Raw genomic sequence first — 20,526 nt, 5'->3', positions numbered from 1 at the left:
ATAGTCAGCTGTTTGTTTCCATAAACAGCCTAGCTAAGTAGCAGATGTTTCCTTGGGCAGTTATTCAACATATCTAGAAAAAAAAATCCCTTTGCCTTCCAGGCTTCTGACAGCTTTGTTTCCAGCTCCTGACTTCTTTTCCCTGCTGAAATGTTCAACCTTTATAGCAGGCCTGTACAACAGGTGGGCTGTGGGTCTCTTGCAGTTTGAAAAACCATTTGTTTGGCCCTTCAGCTGCTGAGAAGGATCATGTACTGTTTGATTTGCCCAGCTGCCAAGAGGCAGCAACAAGATGTCCAGCAGAAAATGCATATCTCCTGGCTTGTCACTGATCCCTCAGAATGCATGCGCCTCCTAGTCAGCCAGCAGCCACATGGCTCCAGATCATAGACACACATTGCCTTGCAGGTTAAGCAAGTGACATATTAAGAAATATTTGGGATATTCAGAAGCAGTACTTGGCAGGGGAGGAGGTGAAAGAGAGGTGGAAGGAAAATGAGAAAGCAACAATAGAGGGGAAGCTGAAACAGGGTCGACAGAGAAGAGAGAATATCACATGCAAAAATGAAAATGTATTTTCATTCTGCAAATGACCTGATACATTCATTTGAGAATTCTGGCTGTACACTAAACCCAAGCACCTTTCTTCTAGACATCCCATACAATAATAAATGAGTAACAACAAATCCATAGCACTCACTAAGTGGTGATAAAACCAGCATAACTAATGAGCAAGTGTCAATTGAATAAAAATGCAGAATTTACAAGTTGATACATATAGAGAAACATTTAGCAGTTCCAAGAGTTTTAATAAGGAAAGAAAGGCAAGAAAAATCTTGGTAAAATGTATAAAGAATCAGGTGCTTTACTTAGGTTCAATCAATTAATACTTTAGAGAACATATGGCCATTGTTTTACATGGCATTATACAGATGGATGACCTCGTCCTTAGGCAGCTATGGATGCAAAATGGAATAATGCTTTTGATAAAGGGGGACGTGGAAAGGAACAGACAGAAATGCTGAGATAGGAGATAGAAGCTCTAAGGGAAAGATGCAATTCTTGAAAGGACTCTAAAGATAAAGAAATTGTACTTAGCACTGGTCGTCACAGTCAATATCATGCAGAAAATAAATGAAGAAAAGACAAAACAGAAGACATCTTAGTTAAATGTGCTGCAAAGAATAATGATGTCTCTGGAAAGAAATACATGTTCTGTCATTTGAGGATATTGAAAACTATTTATAAAATATCATTAGTTAATTTGAGAGTAGCCATGCACTGGAAAATGTATCCTCTCTACAATCAGCAGCCAACAGTAATCTTCTCTAAGTCTAAAAACATGAACTCATAAAAATATTCAAGATTTAAAGAAATTAGGACAAGTCTGATGTGATTGAAATTGGAAATAAGGACAGAAAATGTGACTGGGGGAGTGACTGAGACTGGCTAAATACATACATAGAAACACAGAAACCAGGGCACTGGAAGACACTGAGAAATAAAGTACTAAAAATGACTGGCTGACAATAACTGTGACTGAAGTTGGAGGACTGAATTATTTACCTTAATAGACAAGAACAGAACCCAGTGGTTGAAAGTACAAAGAAAGAGGGGAGACAGAACACAGGGCAAGAAAGTCAAGCAAAGTCATATTTTCAGAGGTTTCTTAGAAGGAAAAGTTGTGCTGAGTGACTAGACATGTGGCATATAGACAGAATGTTACAAGTCAGTATCAAGACATCTGGATCTTGATTAGCAAGAATATTAGGCAGAAGAAGTCAAAACTTTTGGGGCTGGAATTATGACTGGATATGAAAAGGAACTTGTCTTGAAGGTGTGAGGAAAAAAGGATCAAGAAAGAAATTAGAAAATTTGGTAGTTGTTATTAACGTTGATAGAAAACCCAGAGATGAAGGAGAGCCAAGAAAAAGAAAGCTTGATGGAGACACTGTTAGAGGTGATACAGGTTGCAAGAAAAATGAAAGGAAGATTCTGTGCCCAAGAGCACAAAATATATCCCAAAATGGTCTTCATCTCAGCAAGTATTTGTAAAACTGCCATAGCAAAATGGTCATTCCTTAGACCACACTGCTCGTATTATGGTATTACAGTTTATCAGTTGCTTGGTTATCTTTATCATTGTGAATTTTAAAATTCAATTCCTTATGGTTTCAGATGTTGTCTCACAGTGAAACTTCTGACTTTGTAGTTTACTTGTTAAGAAGACAGGAGATGGTTACCTAGGGCATTAGTGAAGCAAAGCCCTCAGCTGTTAGCAAATGCCAAAATTAAGATTTAATATATGGAAGAAATTTATATAATAATTTACAACTATTCTCTAATGCATGATGTCTAATTATGGAAATATTATACATAAGTATTATATAAAGCGTTACAAGACACACTGACCACTGAAGATGAAGAAAATATTGGATAGATATCCCTTTATTCACCTATATTTTTGTCCCCTGCACTGAATGAGACAAGGTACTGTGAAAAATAGGGTATCTAATCACATAATTAAAGATTGTATCATGACACATACACAGACAGTTGAACAAAGGTGCGGAAGACAACCTTAATTCTACCATTTCCTAATTTTGGAATGCTTGACTTCACAGTCTTGATAATGGCCTTTTCCAATAAAGTTTTTGATCTCATAAAAAATATCATCACATATTTCCACACGCTTTTGTCCAAGATTTATATATCAGAAATAGAACTGTGTGCAGAAGCTTCACAGAACCAACAAAAGTTTCTTTTCATTGTGGAAGACCTTCAGATACCTATCTTTCAAACACAAATATAACAAGCAAGAATCAAGGACTATCAGTTGCTGAGATTATTATGAGGATTTTTCTTGTTGAAAAATAGATTAAGTAAGTTTCAAACCAATGCAGAAACAATTTATGTTATGTTTCAGGGCAAAAGACTAAAGCTGTATATAAGTAATTTTTACGAATGTGGAGGGCAACTGCAGGGCAGCTTTCCCCTAATATTTGGGCAGCAAAATGCACACTTGCAATGGGGAAATTTAAATCAGAATTTCTTTCTTGTTCAGTAGCCTGCAAAGGAACCTCAAAGATGACCAGTGTGCTGAGTTGCTGTTATTTTCTTTCTCTATTCCTGGATCTGTTCAACATCTCTATTTCCTGCCTTGTCCTTTCTAGGAGGGAAAAAAGACAGATGGCCCTGGAAGGTTTTGTGAGCATGGTAGCTGAGTGGGTCTTTTTCTTACACCAGGAAGGTACAAACTGGAACCACTTAGCATTACACTTAACTGAAGTGTTAATATGAGCCTGGAGAAGAGGTGGAGAACTAAAGAAAGGGAAGATGTCAGTGGGAAAGGGCTTAGAAAGGGTAAGTTCATTTTGCTAAGGTACAGAGAGAGTAGATAACAGATACATTTGAAGAAAGGCTGATAATGTGCTAGAAGAAAAAAATAATACTTGCAGCAGAGTAAGGAACTGAGGTGCGAAAATCTGACCAATGGACAAGGAGGATAAATTTTCTGCTAGAGGAGAATGCACAGCTGAGGAAAAAAATGACTGAGAGTGAGCAGGATGGAAGAACTTTGAAAACACAGAAAATGCAAAGGGCCTCTTGCAAAAAAAATAAACATTTGAGGTAAAAAAAAATAGATAGAACTGAGAATTCAGGGAACTGAGCAGAGTAAGAAGACTTAGGAGAAAATGATAGAGCTGATTTCAGGAGCAGCTGGAATGACAGCATGCAGAAGTTGGAAATTATTTGGAAGAAAGCAGAAAAGGTACAAGCTGAGGCAATTGCTAGTAAATTTGAAATAAATGGAAAAGACAAAAAATAGCAGCATGAAAGAGGGAAAATTTGATTAATCTTCCTCTTCTTACCAACGACAGCTTTGGGACAACAGCACAAAACCATTTGTGAGCAATTTGGCAAAAGGAACACATTACAGGAACATGACAAGAAAAGAACAGTCAGTGGTGAAGATGGTGTAGAACTAGAATACTTTTAGAGGCTTTTTAGATAATGTGTGCGATTGGTGTTTAAATAGAATGAAAATGAAGATACAGGACTTGGGAGGGAAACTACTGGGAGATAAAATTGTGATTGTGGGATATATAGAGGAAAAGAAAACATAATAATGTAGGCAGGCAAATACATGGTAAGTAACCAGATGGAGAAGAAAATTCAATGGAAATAAGAAAGTAAAAGCGGCAGTAAATGTCATTGTTCTAGTGCTTAGTAAGAGGTCTGTTAACAAAACAGTATATAAAAGTCAAACATTATCTTTGTATGGTACCTTTTTGTGTGGGATGAGGGGGTCTTGGGAAACCGGATTGGGAGCTAGGCATAGGCATCTAGTGAACCTACAATATGTATGGAGAAGAGGATAATCTGCTTTATTATTATTTAAAACAGAAGCAAAGAAAACATTTAAAACCAGTGTCTTCACCAGTTCCTAATAGCTTATTATCTCTTTCTATTGCTCAAAAAATACATAAGTACATCTGAGACCCAAATTTGAATTATTTATTATGACTATTTGTTAACATTTTATGGATATTGCAGCAAACTGTTATCTACTCAGTATTTAAAAAACTCAAACAACACCCTAAAATACCCTGCATTGCTTCTTTTTATAGTCTTGTATTCAAATTCCTTTTTATTATTGCTCCCATTTTACAAAAGACTTTACATGCACTAAAAGTGAATCTAAATGAGTGCTACACGACGAAAAAATAGAACAGAACATACCCCCTTATTGACAAATGCAATTATCCTCTATGCTTAAATTAGTTCTATTCCTTACTCTTCAAAGTGATACTTAAAAATAGCAACATTAGATATAACTTCAAGTTGACAAGTATCAATTTATTTATAATAAATAGTAAACAAAATCTTTAGTTTTAATTATGATTTTCTTGCATAATTTTTTCTTAAATGCTGAAATTACACTTTGTATTTCAATTATATCACTTCCCTACAGAGCACTGAAGCTTTCCTACCTTTGTTTGCTTAGTTATAAAACTACATAGCATGCTCAACGCAGTAAATTGAAAAATGATTGTGGATAAAAAGACTATTACCTCAGGCATGCTTAGATACTGAGACACTGATATATTTTTGAGAGGAATAAGAAAGTATTTCCCTAGTAAGAATTTTTTCCCCAGAACCTGAAAGATGCAAGAGATGGTATTATATGTTTTAATTATGGAATATACTGTATAATAGAATATAATAGATATTTGTATACAATATTTCTTCTATGGTGTATAGCAAAGTATACAAAATATCATTTATCAATAAAATGACACAATTGAAATTTTGTATAATTGTGACAATATGGTCTTTGTTCCAAGAAAGTACTGGAAAATGTTTCAACCACTGGAAAGCTTTTGTAGAGTTTTGCAGATAAAGGGCCCCATCTGTACTGAGCATGCTTTATTCCAGTGCTTCAGGAATGAAGTGGTTCTTTCCCTGCAATTCTTTCTCCTCACTCCTGCCTACAATTGTCATGCTAAATACTGGAACTGGAACAGAATGCTCTCACTGCTTCCCTCCCTGATATCCAGGCAGGTACACATAAAGAAAAGAAACAGAAATGTACTGAAACCAGTAGGGAATGTGAGCCTGACTAGGGAGACAGGGGAAGCAGACACTACAGATGGAGATGGGTTTGCAACAGAGAAGGCTGATAACAGGGAGTGTCAATGCAGCTCTTGAAATGACTGGGTAAGGGGAGGAGGCAACAGGAAGGGTCAGACAGAGCCAGGGGGTCATGGTGAGAGAAAGAGCTTGGGATTAAGGGAATGATCAGGGTGGCATGAAGCTAAGTTCAGAAGAGAATGATGGAAGAATGTGAAGTTGGGGGAAAAAGAAGAGCAATGTAACGTAGAGCAAGGAAAAGTGTTACATTAGCAATTGGCAAATGGTGGGATTGGAGGGAGGAGGAAGAAAGAGGCAGGAACTGGGACAGATACAGAGGGATACATAGCAAGGAGGAAACAGAGAAGAGTTTATGGTGAAAGGAAATCCTCCTTCCAATACTGGAAATGAACACAGAGGCCTGACATTTGTCATGACTTGCCTGCTATTAACTGTTTCTTAAACTATTTCTGAAGCCTGTCACCCTATAATGACTGATTTACATTGACAATATGTTCCTACAGTTACATTTGTGTTGTAGGGTTACATATTGCACTAGATCTGAAAGTTCTGAACTGCTGTATGATGATTGAGCTGAATACATTAAACTGAAATACATGAAAACTGTATTTCTTGCTGCTTCTTTCCTTTTTCTGAAAAACGCTCTGCTTTAGTTATATGTTGAGAGTACAAAGTAGATACAGGAAATGTCAGAATTAAGGTTGCCTTTGCAATATGATTCACTATCACAATCAGAAAATATCATAGTCCAGTCTTGAACTTAATAATCATCTGTGGATTTTAGTTTTGTTTTTAACGTGTATCACCTGGGACAGATGAATCAAGGAAAAGTCATTACTGAAGATGTATCCTGTAAATCCTTGATTTCACTTATTGCAAAAATGGAAATATATGAAATGAGCAGAGGATAGCTGGGAAAGAATGCATAGTCATTGTTCAAAAGCTGAAGTGCTATTCCTATATAGTTTGGGGAAAATCTTTTAGAATACATGCTCTCAAATTTGTGTTGCTCATATTATAAATATTCAACTTTATATTTCAGCCTATGAGAAAGACCAAATTCAACAGGAACAGTGATTTGATTACACCTGCATGCTTCTGCCAAAAATGAAAATTATTCTGAAAAATTAGGTCCTTCATACTTGACAGTTAAGCAATATGTCATCTTAATCTGTATTTGACTCTGTTTCCCAGCTATCAAATTGGAATACTCCAAATTTCACTGCCTTGCAAGAATGTTCTGAAGATGGAGCAATTAATATTTGCAATGTGTAGAAGTACTGCAGCGATGAGTGCAGCAGCATGGCCTCCCAAGAAATTAGAAGTCTGTTTTAGCATCAAAAGAAGTAACAAAATGTCTGGATTATAACAACATGAAATAATGGCTGAATTCTTACTAAATTAATTATATCAAATGGTGCTTTGAATAATGTGCATGTTTTACGGGAAAGAAGGCAGGATTCTGGGGTAACAGACCTCATAAAATGTATTCACTTCCCAGGCAACATTTAATCTGGCATATTCCAACTTCTGTGTTATTGACTCTGCAGACATAACTTGCTTTAAATGTCTTTGTTTATATTTGAGTGTTTGTCTTTCATAAGAACTTCTTGCATCTTTGGTATTTGTTTATATGTTCAATCCATTAAAAGCTTCTTGACTTTTTTATTTTGTTGTTACAGCCTCCTCCTCGTGGCACACCAGTAACAACTCCTTGGAAGTTAGGAAATGTGATTAAATAACACACAGAAGATGTCAAATGATACTGTTAGGATGATTGACTTCAAAATGCAAAATAAAGGCAATTGAGTGTGATTACTGGAGCTAATCCTTTTAGGCTTGCCTCTGAAAAATGCACCTTCATTTACCATTGAAAACAATTGCTATTTTTATTGCTTAGTATTCATGTAGGTAGATTTAGCCTGTTGATAAGAACAGATATTATAACATAAATACTATTTTCAAAATTTGCTCTTTGCTAATATCTTGATGTTTGCAATGTATATATACATTTAGATTCACAGGGGAAGTAATATGGCTCTCTTTAGTATTTCATGTATAATTTACTCAGCAGATTTGTTTTATTAAAATGTAAATAATGGGATGTGGTAAATGAAAATTCCAAGATGGGAATAAACAGCTTATTTATTGTTAATGCTCAGAGTAGCTTATTGAAACACACCTTTCAGTAACTGCCACTGACTATTAGCTATGAAATTCTCATCATGCCTTGAATGTTACCCATTAGGTTTAGCCATTTGTACAGTTAAAAGGCTCAAGATGTTTCAAACATACCTTTAAAAACATTATTAGCTCAAATCAAACTACACATATTCACAAAAACTGCATTCAGCATGTCTGAGATTAAAACCAATACTGCTTCAAATTAATTATTCTTCTTTAATTGCTCCGTATAAACAAAAATGACCTATTAATTTAAAGAAAATCTATCAGCACAGAATGCATTCTCTCCTATAAACAAGCAAGATGAACTTGACCTTGTTTGAACTTGTTTTGATGTGGCCCAGATGGTGGGCTACATGCTTGAATAGCAGTCTAAAGCTGAGGAAAAACTCATATAGCAAGATCTAGATTTATAGCCTTTTGCAAATTCCTACCTTGTATTGTCCTTTCAGCATCTGTTCTGCCCCCGCTGCGGTCAGCTTCTATCTCTGGGGTCAGAGAGTCTAGAAAGATAGAAAGGTAAGACTGACACATATTTCATTTGATTCTTATAGCCCTTTTTACAACCTGTTACTCCAATGCTGAATTACAATACAATCAACCTTTGTCAGTTTTTTTAATCTTGAACAATGACTGGAGGCCAGGACAATTTTTTGTTAGACTGGGAAGATTAATGAGCAATAGATTTTTTCAAGCATAAAGGGGAGGAGAAAAAAAGGAAGAAAAAAATTGACTTCTCAAGCTAATAATATAAAATTGTCCTAGTTTGAACATTCTCTCCAGTGAGTTTATTTGCACATACTATATAAAGTAACAAAGCAATAAAGATAGAGGTATCATTTGAATGAAGGAAAGAAAAGAGATTTTCCTTTTTTTCCCTTTCCATCGTGTTATAAATTTTTTATATAACAAGATTCTTTTGGCACTTAAATTGAAAGTTAGTGTCATGGGTGCAAAAATTGGCTTCTTACCATTTAGGACCCTGAGACTATCTGTTGAAGCTGCCTGTTTCAGTGTTTGCTCTGCTTGTTCTCGTCGTTTAGTCTCAAATTCAAGTGCTTCCTGCAATTTCCTCTTTGCCTTCTTTTCCTTCTTTAGCCTTTTCTGAATTATTGCTGTGAAAGGAAAATAACATCAGTGCACTTCAGTTTGGATGTGAAACTTGGCTGCATGATGACCTATTAAGGGTCCTGAGAAACAGTATAACTGAGATGTTCATATAAACCAATTAATTACACAATAACCAGTTAAATTACTTGAAATTTGTTGGAATCACCCTGGAATATTCTAAAATGCTACTGTTCTGTATGACAGTATTAAAAACTGTATGTGGTGTGAAGCAATGATTTTTTTTTTTTAATAAACAGCTGACAATCTGTGAATTTTCAAATCAGAAAACCTCAAAAACCGGCAATGGAATGTACTTTTTGAATCATCTGATGTAGATAAACCCCTGTCTCTGGAGGTGAGGGGGTTTTCAGAATTAATTTCACCATTTCTATTTCTCATAGCACAGTTAACAGACACACAGTGATGCAGTTCTTGCCTCCCTGCAGCTTCTCTTGCATAAGAGGGGGATCTATCTGCCTGGGTCCTGGGCAGCCTCCACCCTGCTCTGGTCCTCATTTCTTGGGGAAAGGCCCTGAGTCTTCTAACTCCCCTCCAAGCTCTGCTTCCTGCAAGCCATCTGACCTCCCCATAATTATTACTTTTCCACATTTCCATTGTATCTTTCCCTTCTCTCTTTCTTGCTTTCTGTTGCTGTCTGTCCCATCAGCCATCTAACCTTAAAGAACTCACAGCAAATCCTTTATAGTGCTGGATCCTCCAGTCAAGTAAATATTAATATGCTTTGTCAAATGTGAGAGAAAATGTTAGTAAAGAAATGAGTATTTTGAAATAAAATGTAGAAAGTCCTTATGTAGAAAAAATGTTCTCCTTCAATTTCTTCAGCTTCAACTCTAGGAAAAGGATGGCAAGTCCAGTATGGTCTTCATCACAATTTTCTTTTCTATGTTACCAGTGACTTATAACCACACAGGTAAGACTTGCAGGATCTCTAACTAAAGGATCATATTGCAAGTTATGCTCCTGATGGAAAAGAGTAAAGTCAACCAATTTTTCTACTCCATTAAACCAATGTGGACCTTTGAAGCAATCATGTACAGTTGTAAAGAATAGCATTTTCTCCTCCACCACACCTTAAATGTTCTTATATAGCACATTCAGGGTTTTCATGGATGTGCATGTAAAAAGCTTTTTTGTCCTAAGATCTTCCTGGATAATCCTTTCCAGGACTTTCTGTTATTTTGACACTAACTAAAAAATTATCACTAAAGTATTCTTTATATGCACCAGAAGAATTATCCTTACCAAACCCAGATACTAGGAACTGTTAGGTTTGCATGTCAAGATCTATCTAGCCCTGTATCTCACTGCAAAGCAACATCTAGTATATGCCTAGGAATGAAGGCTGGAAAACACAAAAAATATTTCCACCAGTTCATACTCCCCAGGGACAGTAGACTGTGATGGTGGTATCATTCACAAAATGCAAATAATGGAATTTTTAAAGGGAACTGTCATTGTTATTACTCTTTAATTCATATGCTAAGAAGAACCACCTTTTAGATGATCTTGTATATTTTGTGCTGCTATACAGAACTGTTCAGGCACAAAATTAACATAAGCACATATCCTGTAGTCAGAATAACTACATAATTTACATCCAAGACTTTGGAATTTTGGTTCTTTCTCATTTCGTACAACACCAACTACTTTACAGGCTAATTAGCTCATACTATCAAAGAACATCTAGCATCTATACAAAGGCTGAACTAAATACATTTTGAATCATTGCATGGTTTTAATGTTTTCATTATAAGTACTTTGAAAGTGATTGCAATAAATGAGAAGGAAACATATGTTGCTTTCTGAATTAAAATGTCATCATGGCTGACACATTGTAGATGTGACTACAGCAGTCAGAGCCAGAATTAGCAAACCCTTACTGTGTAGCCGCTCACAGAAGAGATATTATCCTACTTTCACCAGTTGATGAGACACATCCTACTGCCTTAGGAATCATTAATTGGAAAATTTAAAAAGAAGGAAGGAAACAGCACAGTAAACAAGCAGCTCTGCAGAACATACAGTAGCAGCTGTGAATCCAACAGTTCATAAAAAAAAAGGCAAAAATACTCATCGATAGCCAATAAACAGAATTATATTTCACTTGTATTAAGATGATGAGCAAAAGATAGATAGATGTTGCCTAATGCTGAAGATGCCCTTCACATGAAGGGTTTGACCTGTATGTGACAGTGGCTTCTGTTTCTATCCTGTAGCTTTTAAGTGTTTTTCAGTATATTCATATGGTACCTCTTCACTTAGCAGGGAAGCTGGTACATTTCTCCCTTCTTGCTTATGCTTCCATTAAGACATGTAAAACTTTCTTTAGGACATGACACTTGCTATTTGAAAAACTAATAGTAGGTAAAGGCTCCTATGCATTTTTCTGCCTTAAATTGAAGAATGAATTTTCACAATAATTACAACCTGGCCTTATTTTTTCTCTCTTACTTCAATCTTTTTATTTGAAAGAATAATCTATACTTTTCTTTCTTTTATACAGACGTATCCACTAGCAGAGATAGTCATCCTCATTATATTTGGTTTGCTGTATACCACCATTAACTGTTCAAATCCATTCCTCTTTGCTCTGTTTTCCCAATGCAAGATTGTCATTAGAGGGATGCATATACAAAAGCAGGTAATGCATCATGCTGAAAATAACATTGCCAATTATTTCAGTAACCTGAACACAATAAAGGACTGTGACATGTTTTTTTCTGACATACAACTTTGAGTGAAATTCATTTTGCTTAATTTTATCTTTTCAAAACACATAAGTCTAGCACAGCCTTGTCAACCATGTGACCTCTGGAGTTAAAGGGAAGAGAAAGCAGTCTTCACAGTGCAATTGACCCCACCTAGCTATTTGAGAACAGGCTATAAAAGTTTCTTTTTTTATTGTACAGAAAGACAACTCCTATTCATTAAAATGAGAGGCTTAATTTGTACATAGGCAAAACTAAAGATCAGATGGGTTCCCACTCAAACCTTTCCTGTTTTGCATGTGATTGTACAACTCTAAAAAGGAACATATATTTGAGCAGTTGTGAGAAAGTTGTGAAGACTAACCAAATCACTTAATTCTTTTACCAATTTAATTTAGAAGTGTAAGTAATACAATTGTATTGAGCAGAATGGACCAGTTGTAGACAAAGGGATGACTCACTGCACAGGTGTGATAATTGTTAACAGCAAATGTCTTTCAAAATATGTTTTCATAAGTTAAAAAAGGGTAATTAATGATGTGATAGCCTCTCCTTTAATGGGTCAAGGCATGAAACAGGATTACATTGTGTACTTTCTGCAAGCACATTAGTTTAAGGCATAATGACATTGGCTGTGAATCCAATTGTTCTTGGGATTCTCTGTTTAGGTGGTTACCAGAAAATTAAACTGGACAAGAAGAGACTTCTAACTCTAGCCCTGCAAAATACACATCTGACTTGTCATGGTCTGAGTTAAACAGCAAGGGAGTTCCAGAGGTTAACTGTCTTGCAAAGTAATCAGGCACTATTAAAGGGTGAGACATACAGAGACAGAGAGATGAATGCATAAAAAAACACAGAAACATACTTGTAATACAAATAGTTACTGCAAATCACTCCAAACTGTCTCACCTTCACCATCAATGTAATTATTTTAAAATCTCTAACATATATGGGCTTTACAGTGGGCTAATGTTAATGATACAAATGCTACTAATGCTTCTGCTTCATCAAGAAAAACCTTCACTGTTACTTCTACAAACATGTATTTTACCTACCATGCATTATAAAGAGCTCATATATTATCATTATCTTTATATTTATTACATACAGTTTGCCTAAATATGCACTATAAGAATAGAACAGAGTTCCTAAAAACTTGTAGATTCCTAAATTTGATACAAATTGTATTAAGTAGCTATCCCTTTTCATAATGATCACGACCTACAAAGGTGTGTTACAGCACCGAGGGTATTTATAATTGCTTTTGTATTACTGATGTAACAATATTCAAGAAAAATGTTGAGAAAAGGGAGGGTCCTTGCTCCAAGTCTCATGAAGACCCTATACAAAATTAGGCAGGTTATAAACCATCCTTCATTGCAGTCAGCTGAGACCTAACATGATTTAAGGGAGGTAAAATTTTGATAAAACACAGGTGTTTGATAGAAAATTGTTTCCTAAGGAAATAAATAACAAGGTGTTTATGTCTGCTTAATCAAGGTACCTCTGTTCTTTTGCTCCACAGCCAACTGTTTTTCAAGTGTTTCCCTCAGTTCTCGTTCCCTGAAGAGTTCCATCTTCAGCTCTGTTTTCTCCAGTTGGACCTGTTTCTCTTGAGCTCTGGCATTGTCTATAGCAACCTTTAGTAGACCCTGTTCAGAGATAAAGTTGGATATTTGGAGAATGTTAGAACAGCTGACATAATAACTACTGTTATTTTTCCTTGACAGTGATGTGATATTTTTGAAATCAAAAAAACTTGTCACAGGATCAAAGTTACCTATTATAAACAGCAATTTTTAACCGGAATTAACTTTTTAACGGGTGGACAAAAATTTGTAAAAAGATGGGAGTCAGCTTTTCTTAGAAAATGCAAACTCACCTCTGACTGTGCATATAACTCAAGTGAAAAACATACAGGAATCGGTTTACTCCTCTTAAGAAAAATTTGCAATCTCACAGTCACATCATATACAGAATTCAATATCTAGTCCAACTCAAGCCAATGGAAATTAGCTAAAGGAGAATGGCTCTTTTAAAGTCTCGTCTTCTTGCTCCTCATCCTTGTTAATTGCTATTAATTTCAAATATTTACATATATCATTAAGGTTCCACGGACTATGGGTATACTGGGATAGTAAGGAAAGGACAGTCACAAAGCAGGAAGACAATTCTGTTTTAACAAGTCTGTCCTTGATTTGTAGGATTATTATCTCACAGCAGAAAAACAAAACACAATCATCTCTTGATTTCTTGACCTGAGATGGTGAATACAAACTCTACCTTTCTTTCTATTGTTAGTGTATCAGGAAATAAAAATTCAGATTATTTTAAGCTTCTTTTGAGAATTCCAACTTCAAAATTCCTTCTTCTTTTGCAAGGAAATCGGATGAGCCTGGCACAGCTAACAGCGCATTATTAATAATATTAACTAGATAGTTAGGACACACTGAGACAGGGCATCAAAATGTAAGGAGAAATGTAATTGAAATAAATGAACATGCAAATATCCTTTTCCCTTTCCCAAAAGCCTGGCCATCAGGCTCTTGGGTCTACACCCAAATCTCTCCTACTGAAGCTATCATAATAAAGTAGATAATTAAATGTGGATATTCATATATGAACCTCCATGGATATGAAACTAACTCTCCTACTTCCTAGGCAAGACTCCTGATAACTTAACCCTAGAGATAATTTGACCCAACAGAGATTTAATTACTGATATAAAGCAAAACAATGCCAACTAAAGAGACAGACTACTACTCCCCAGTGGTTTTGCTAGGGAAACATTCAGCTAACAGATATAAGGTTCACACTCAAAACCTGGTTTGAGCACTGCAAACATAAAACCTTGATTCCCCGCTCCCAAACAAGCTTCCTCACCCCTCAGCCACACTTCCTAAATTGGATTCTGAGTTGCATGTTTTTTCACTTTTTTTAAAATATCTCCCAAAGAAGAATGGAAAAAGAAGCAAGTATTACAATATTTGAGAAACAGAAAAAATATTTTTGCTAGTGTTTTGTGAGTCTCCACATTTATCCCACTAGTCTTCCCAGTGTCAATGATTGGTGTGAAATTTGTGTCCTTCAAATTCCTCTTTTAGTTCTGTTTTCAGAACCTGTTATTTTAGTTCTGTTTTCAGAACCTGTTATTACTCCTCATCCTTCTTTTTAAACCGTTGCCTCAAATCTTGTCATGTTCAGAGCTTAATGCTCTGCAGCTCTGTTACACTTCAATCTATGGAAGTCCACACAAGCTGGAAGACTCAGCATCTTCTGACTGCAAGGCCCAGATGGTCAGCGAAATGGTATACACTAAATAGAGCTGAACCATGTTTGGAAATATGGTAACAATGGTAACACAACAAATGTCCTCACAAATATGCTTAAAGTTTTAGCAGTTTTCTTTTGCTGTTGTAAAATAGCTAAATCACAAAGGTCTTTTGGGTTGAATGTTAAACTTGAGTCATTATTAGAGAAAAACAAAGAAATCTGCCTCTAAACCTCTAAGTACATATGTAAAACAAAGTACAATTTGAAATATTTGGAAGTGTTTACAATCTATTTTTTAGAAGTTAATATTAATTTGAATTCTGTTCCTTTTCCATGGCCATGTTCTCCTATGTTTGGTACATTTGAATTAGTAAGAAACTGAAGGAGGAGTTGTTTATCAATACCTGCTGCTGGCTTATGCTTAAACTCCAGAGGATTTTAATATCCTCCTATTCTTCTCTCACTGGAACATGAGGTTCATCCAAATCATAAATAAACCAGATCAAGAGAAATTACATGAAAAGTATTTGCTGATGAAAAGTGTATTGTCTAGTAAGTTTAAAGCTGCAAACACTGTCTTCCCAAATTCTTAAAATTCATCTTGTTTAACAATAAAATCAAGCCACTAAAGGAACTGCCATCTTTACTCAAATCAACTACATTCATGTACATGTTTCTTCTTCATCAGGAACAAACAATTAGTAACAAATGAAAGAGATCATTACATCAAGTGCCCTTTTAGATCACCCCAATTAAAACTTTAGTTTAGCTGTATTTTAATTCTAAGATACCAAATTCTAATTTTCTGCTCTGATTGCTCTTGTTGACTTATCTTTGAAAGATGTACTCTCAGTGCAAAGCCTAGAGATTATTTAGCAAGATGCCAATGTTGGCATCACTTAATGTGTTGATTGGTTGTATTATCAGTAGCAGTTTAAAATAAATTACTATTAAACTATTATTGTCCTTGGCTGAGAAAACACAGTATTTTGGTGTTCTTTAAATATGAAACAATCATTATGAATAAACATGGAGAATAACACTAGTGTAACACTGATGTGTGTAATTTTATATTAAGAATTGCTGCAAAGAATGAAGCTGCTAAAAGAATATTACATTTTCTATTGAGTTTCTGCACCACACTTCCTCCCCCAGCCTCTTCTTTTTTTTATACTTGCTAACATAGCTAATGGTAATACATTACCTATTGCTGCTGATTATGTCTGAAAAATATTAGCTTTTTGGAGCCAAGATTCACTAGGGACTACTTATAAGCTACACAAAATTAAGTTTCATTTTTAGAAGTTAAATCAGTGCACATCAGTAGGCATCCAATGTGAAAAAAAATCTGCACTAGAGCCAAACTGATGCATATAAAAAGTGTTGTTGCTGCCAATGACAGCACTAATGCAAAAATACTGAAAACATTCAATATCTCCCTTTATTCAGTGCAGAAGAGGCTGAGAAAAACTAAAAAAGTACATCTAAAAAATCATCAGTGCCCCCTGGAACAGGAATAGCAATTTCAGAGTTGCATGAAATTCTATTAATTCTCCCAGTGGATCAGCTGTAGAAGATTATACAAAATGCAGTATGTCCAGCTTGTATCTGCTATGGCTAATCCTCTAACCTGATATTAAATCAATATGCTGCCAATGACAATGGGAAATGCAGTGCAACATGGGATATTAACAAAAAGAAAATATTTCTCTTTAGGGAAGGTCAGATGTTATGGAGGCTGGATAATGATAATTGCAGTGAACATGCTCAGGTTCCAGATTTCTTTTTAATACAGTATGGCTCTATCTGGAGCCTGACTTTAAGCATGGCAGGCAATTCTTCTTGGTGTCTCTCTTAATTTTTATTTCAATGTAATGTCAAAAATTGATATTTTATTCCCTGGAGATTTATAGATCATTCTGATTTGTTTACTTTACTGTATTTATTTCAGCATTTTCACTGACAAATCCTTTAGATCTGTCCCAAACACAATGCTAAGTTGTTATATGTTTCTTCCCATTCTCTGATCAGAGAAGACCATCATATAAAGGCAGCCTCATGATCCTACAGAAACTAAACATACATCAAACCTCAACTCAGTCTTAAAACCAGTAATACTCATCACTATTTTTAAATTACGCAAATAATGTGTTGCCTACTTTGAAAAGGGTGGAGGGGAAGGTGTAAAAAAGCTTCTTCTCTTTCTAGCTGCATCTGTAAGTGTGTGTTCCACCTAACAGAATTTACTTGGCTACACATTTGTATGTGACATTAAAAAGACCTTGCTAATTAGTTTGACAGTCTGTCTAGAAGATCATATCCTGTTTCCAACAGTTGCCCAGACTGAGCGAAAAGGGAAACTAGAAGATCAGGGCATGCACATTAGGAAGTTTTCCTATTCAAAACTCCTGGCTTCCAGAGGGTTGCAGTTCAGGGGCTTCTTTCTGCTGTATTAGCTGTTCATGGTGAAAACACTTTCAAATAACAGTGCTTCTCTTTTAGCAAGGAAAATATATATAATTTGAATGCTGTCATCATTAAAAGCATCTAGTGAAAGGCTCTAGAAAAAATATATACATACAATTCTAGTTAACTTCACATGTTAATTTTTGAATATCTATTTATAACTGACTAGTGACTAAGTACTGTGAACAAGACAACGCAGTTAAAATATCTCTAGAGACGACTTCTGAAAGACAACTTTTTGAATATCTCAGACTGCATACTTAATCACAGATAAAGGCATATTACACAAGTATAAATGATATTTTCCATTAACACTGTCTGTGAAAAATAAAACAATTCTCTTGAATTTTAGCAAAAGAGAGATAAAATAACATTAAGTAAAACTGTGATATTTTTTTAGTTTATCCACTGTTTGCGGTGTTTCTCCCTTAGTATTTAGTGATAGATAGTAACAGTGCAGGAGACTCACAGCAATAAAGCTAGTAGTCTTCTTTGTTTACAGAGGGGAATTTAGTTTGCAACCATGCACTGCTTTTATTAATATCAATGGGAAACTTGTAAATTATTTTAGGTGTATCTTTAAAAATATTTAGCAATAAAAATGTGTCAATACAATACAGTCTTGACAGAAAAATACAGCTGTCACGGTGCAACTATATCATCTCTTAGATATTAATGAAAATTCAGCTCAGGGACAGTAGAGATTCAGACTCTAAAAGCTTGAAAGAACATTACTATTACCCAAGAATATTGTAGCATCATAAAAGACCGTGGCTGTAACATACTTTGGCATAATCAGGCCATGCCTCAAAAAGGTAAACTTATGTGAGGGGTATGGAGACATCTTTAGCCTTCTCACTAGCACATACACAGCATTTTGCTGTGACTCACTTTTCCCCACCCTTCATCCTCCCTGAAACTGTGCTTAGACTTCCAGCATTTAATCCAGAAGAAATCTACAAATACATTTTGTGAAAAAACAGACATATCACTTGATTTAAATTCTCTGGGGAATTTATCTTCTCTTCCTTTTAGATGTACAGATATAAATCCAAATTAGAAAATATATTCCCAATCCTATTCCTTTTTTAATGTGTGTATTTGTTTAATTATATTTTTTTAGAGTATATTATTTCTATTTCAGCAGTCCCCAGCAAGAACAACACTGGTTATTTCAGGTATTGTATATTGTTATTATTTCCTCTGTAAATGTACAAATTAAACATTTTATTTTGCTTAAAGAAATATTTATGGAGAAGTAAAAATAACCCCATATATATGGTATACGGAAGGGCATACTGGTGACAGCAGAAGCAAATAGGCTAGTTTAATATTTGACTAAAATTATGAATTTGTGATCAGGGCTATCCATTTCACTTTAGTATGGATGGAAGAAAGAGACTCACTTTTGCTCAGAAGTCACTTCTAAAAAATTACTCAGACTACTAAAACAGAATTACAGTTAGGCAACAAGTTCAGCTGAGCTCATCAGCATCTGCAGGACTTCAAGCATTTTTATTTTCAAATAACAAAATGTTTAGAAATTTTGTTTGCATATCCAAAAAGCACTGTTCCAATGACAAGATTTAGGATCTTTTTTACCCTGTCAAAGGTCAAAATTAGAGCTCCTAGTGCCCATATGACACCCTAATTCTGTTTTAAGTCTGTATTATTTTGATTCTTCAGATCCTGCACCACGGAAGGGGATCATGGCAGAGGCATCCACTGCCAAGTCCATGCATGCTGGTGTAGCCAGAGGCTCCTTGCCTGGATATTCCTGCGATGATCACATCCCTAAAATGTAGGCTACCTCCAGCACAGTATGTGGTATGCTGTGGCTGCTCCCCAGAGCCATGACCTAACAAAAAATGTAGACTTGCATTTCACAAGCAGACATATACCCTTTCAGTGAAAGGACACATGCCTATTTTCAGCATGAATGACCCTGATGAAAAAAGAGCAGTGTTTACCAAATCCCCTCATGAAGCCATTGGCAATCTATTTGAGGAAGTTAGACCTGCTCCACTGCTGCAACAAGAGAACAGTGAGGGATCCCACTGCTCCACCTCCCCATGGAAACCACATCTCTACTGATAGGGATGCAAAACACATCAGGTACAAAGGACAGCAAGGAGCCATTGACTCAGTGAAAAGAGTCCTTCTAATTCAGGTAATAAATGCATGATGGGTTTCAGGTATGGTTTATGCATTTCCTTGCAAAGTCACAAATTACAGTGCAATCAGGGACCATGGTAAAGAATTGCCTCTTTCCACAGATGCCATCAACAAATTTGAACTTGCAATCAAATACCTAAAATACTTCTGTTCTGGAAGTATTAGCATCACAGTATCTAACTGATTTGTGGGCATGGGGTAACCCCCTCTCATTGCAATAGCAATGAAACAGCAATATGGAAGCCATTTTAAAGGGCATTGATTAACACAATTGCCACTATTGTCCATAGCATATTGTATTATACTCTACTGCTGTTAAAATCAACTTTTCCTGCACAGATGGGAAAATCAACTATCAAACAATTTTTTTTTTTTTTTTTTTTTTTGTTTTATGAAGTGGATTCTAATGTTGTCCTGATAAAAAACCTGGAGCAGGGGTGAGGGAAGGAAATGCCTTTCACATTCTGTTATGAAAGGATTCCTAGAAACCTGTCAAAAACATGTATTGTGATGTGGGGACATACTGAAAAAATCCAGCAGGACTTATGTCCCACACGTTCCACTAATAGATGATTTGTCATGATATGGAAACTCAAGGTAAGGAGCAGGACATTCAAAAGCGCTACAAGAGAAGGCATAAAAAAGTTTCTGGTTTGTTTATGATGTTGTCTTTTATTTTATCTTTTCATTCCAGGTAAGATTAGAGTATTTAAAAAAAAAAAAAGTAATGACTGAATTTCACATTCACATTTTCTGTAAAACAAAACTGAATGCATTCTTGGCAAATTAATCCCGGTCATTTATCTTGAAGTAGTGCAGCACCCTCATATTCAATCATGAGATTAGCTAACCTGTTGATGCTGAATGCTTTGCTCATTAGGTTGCTGTCTAGAGACATTGAGTGCAAGCATTTGTGAAAATAATTACTAAG

The 20,526-nt window shown here is 35.5% G+C and overlaps 1 protein-coding gene across 8 annotated transcripts in view; it reads right to left on the bottom strand.

Moving 5' to 3' along the window:
• DACH1 (dachshund family transcription factor 1) overlaps positions 1-20,526 on the bottom strand; it is a 354,099-nt gene that overhangs the window by 27,773 nt on the left and 305,800 nt on the right. For 2 of the 8 annotated variants that reach the window (XM_030948611.1, XM_030948647.1), the window contains 4 exons: positions 13,186-13,333; positions 8,811-8,954; positions 8,274-8,342; positions 4,289-4,355 (listed from right to left, as the gene is read on the bottom strand). In XM_030948611.1, the coding sequence (XP_030804471.1) occupies positions 4,333-4,355; positions 8,274-8,342; positions 8,811-8,954; positions 13,186-13,333 (384 nt within the window). In that variant the 3' untranslated portion in view covers positions 4,289-4,332. Of the gene's footprint in view, positions 1-4,288; positions 4,356-4,381; positions 8,343-8,810; positions 8,955-13,185; positions 13,334-20,526 lie in introns of those variants that run through there. The other 6 variants (XM_030948600.1, XM_030948638.1, XM_030948579.1 and 3 more) reach the window with 3 other exon arrangements.

This window comes from Camarhynchus parvulus, chromosome 1 (assembly GCF_901933205.1).
Source record: "Camarhynchus parvulus chromosome 1, STF_HiC, whole genome shotgun sequence".
Lineage (NCBI taxonomy): Eukaryota > Metazoa > Chordata > Aves > Passeriformes > Thraupidae > Camarhynchus > Camarhynchus parvulus.
This window is presented reverse-complemented; position numbering and strand designations above follow the sequence as displayed.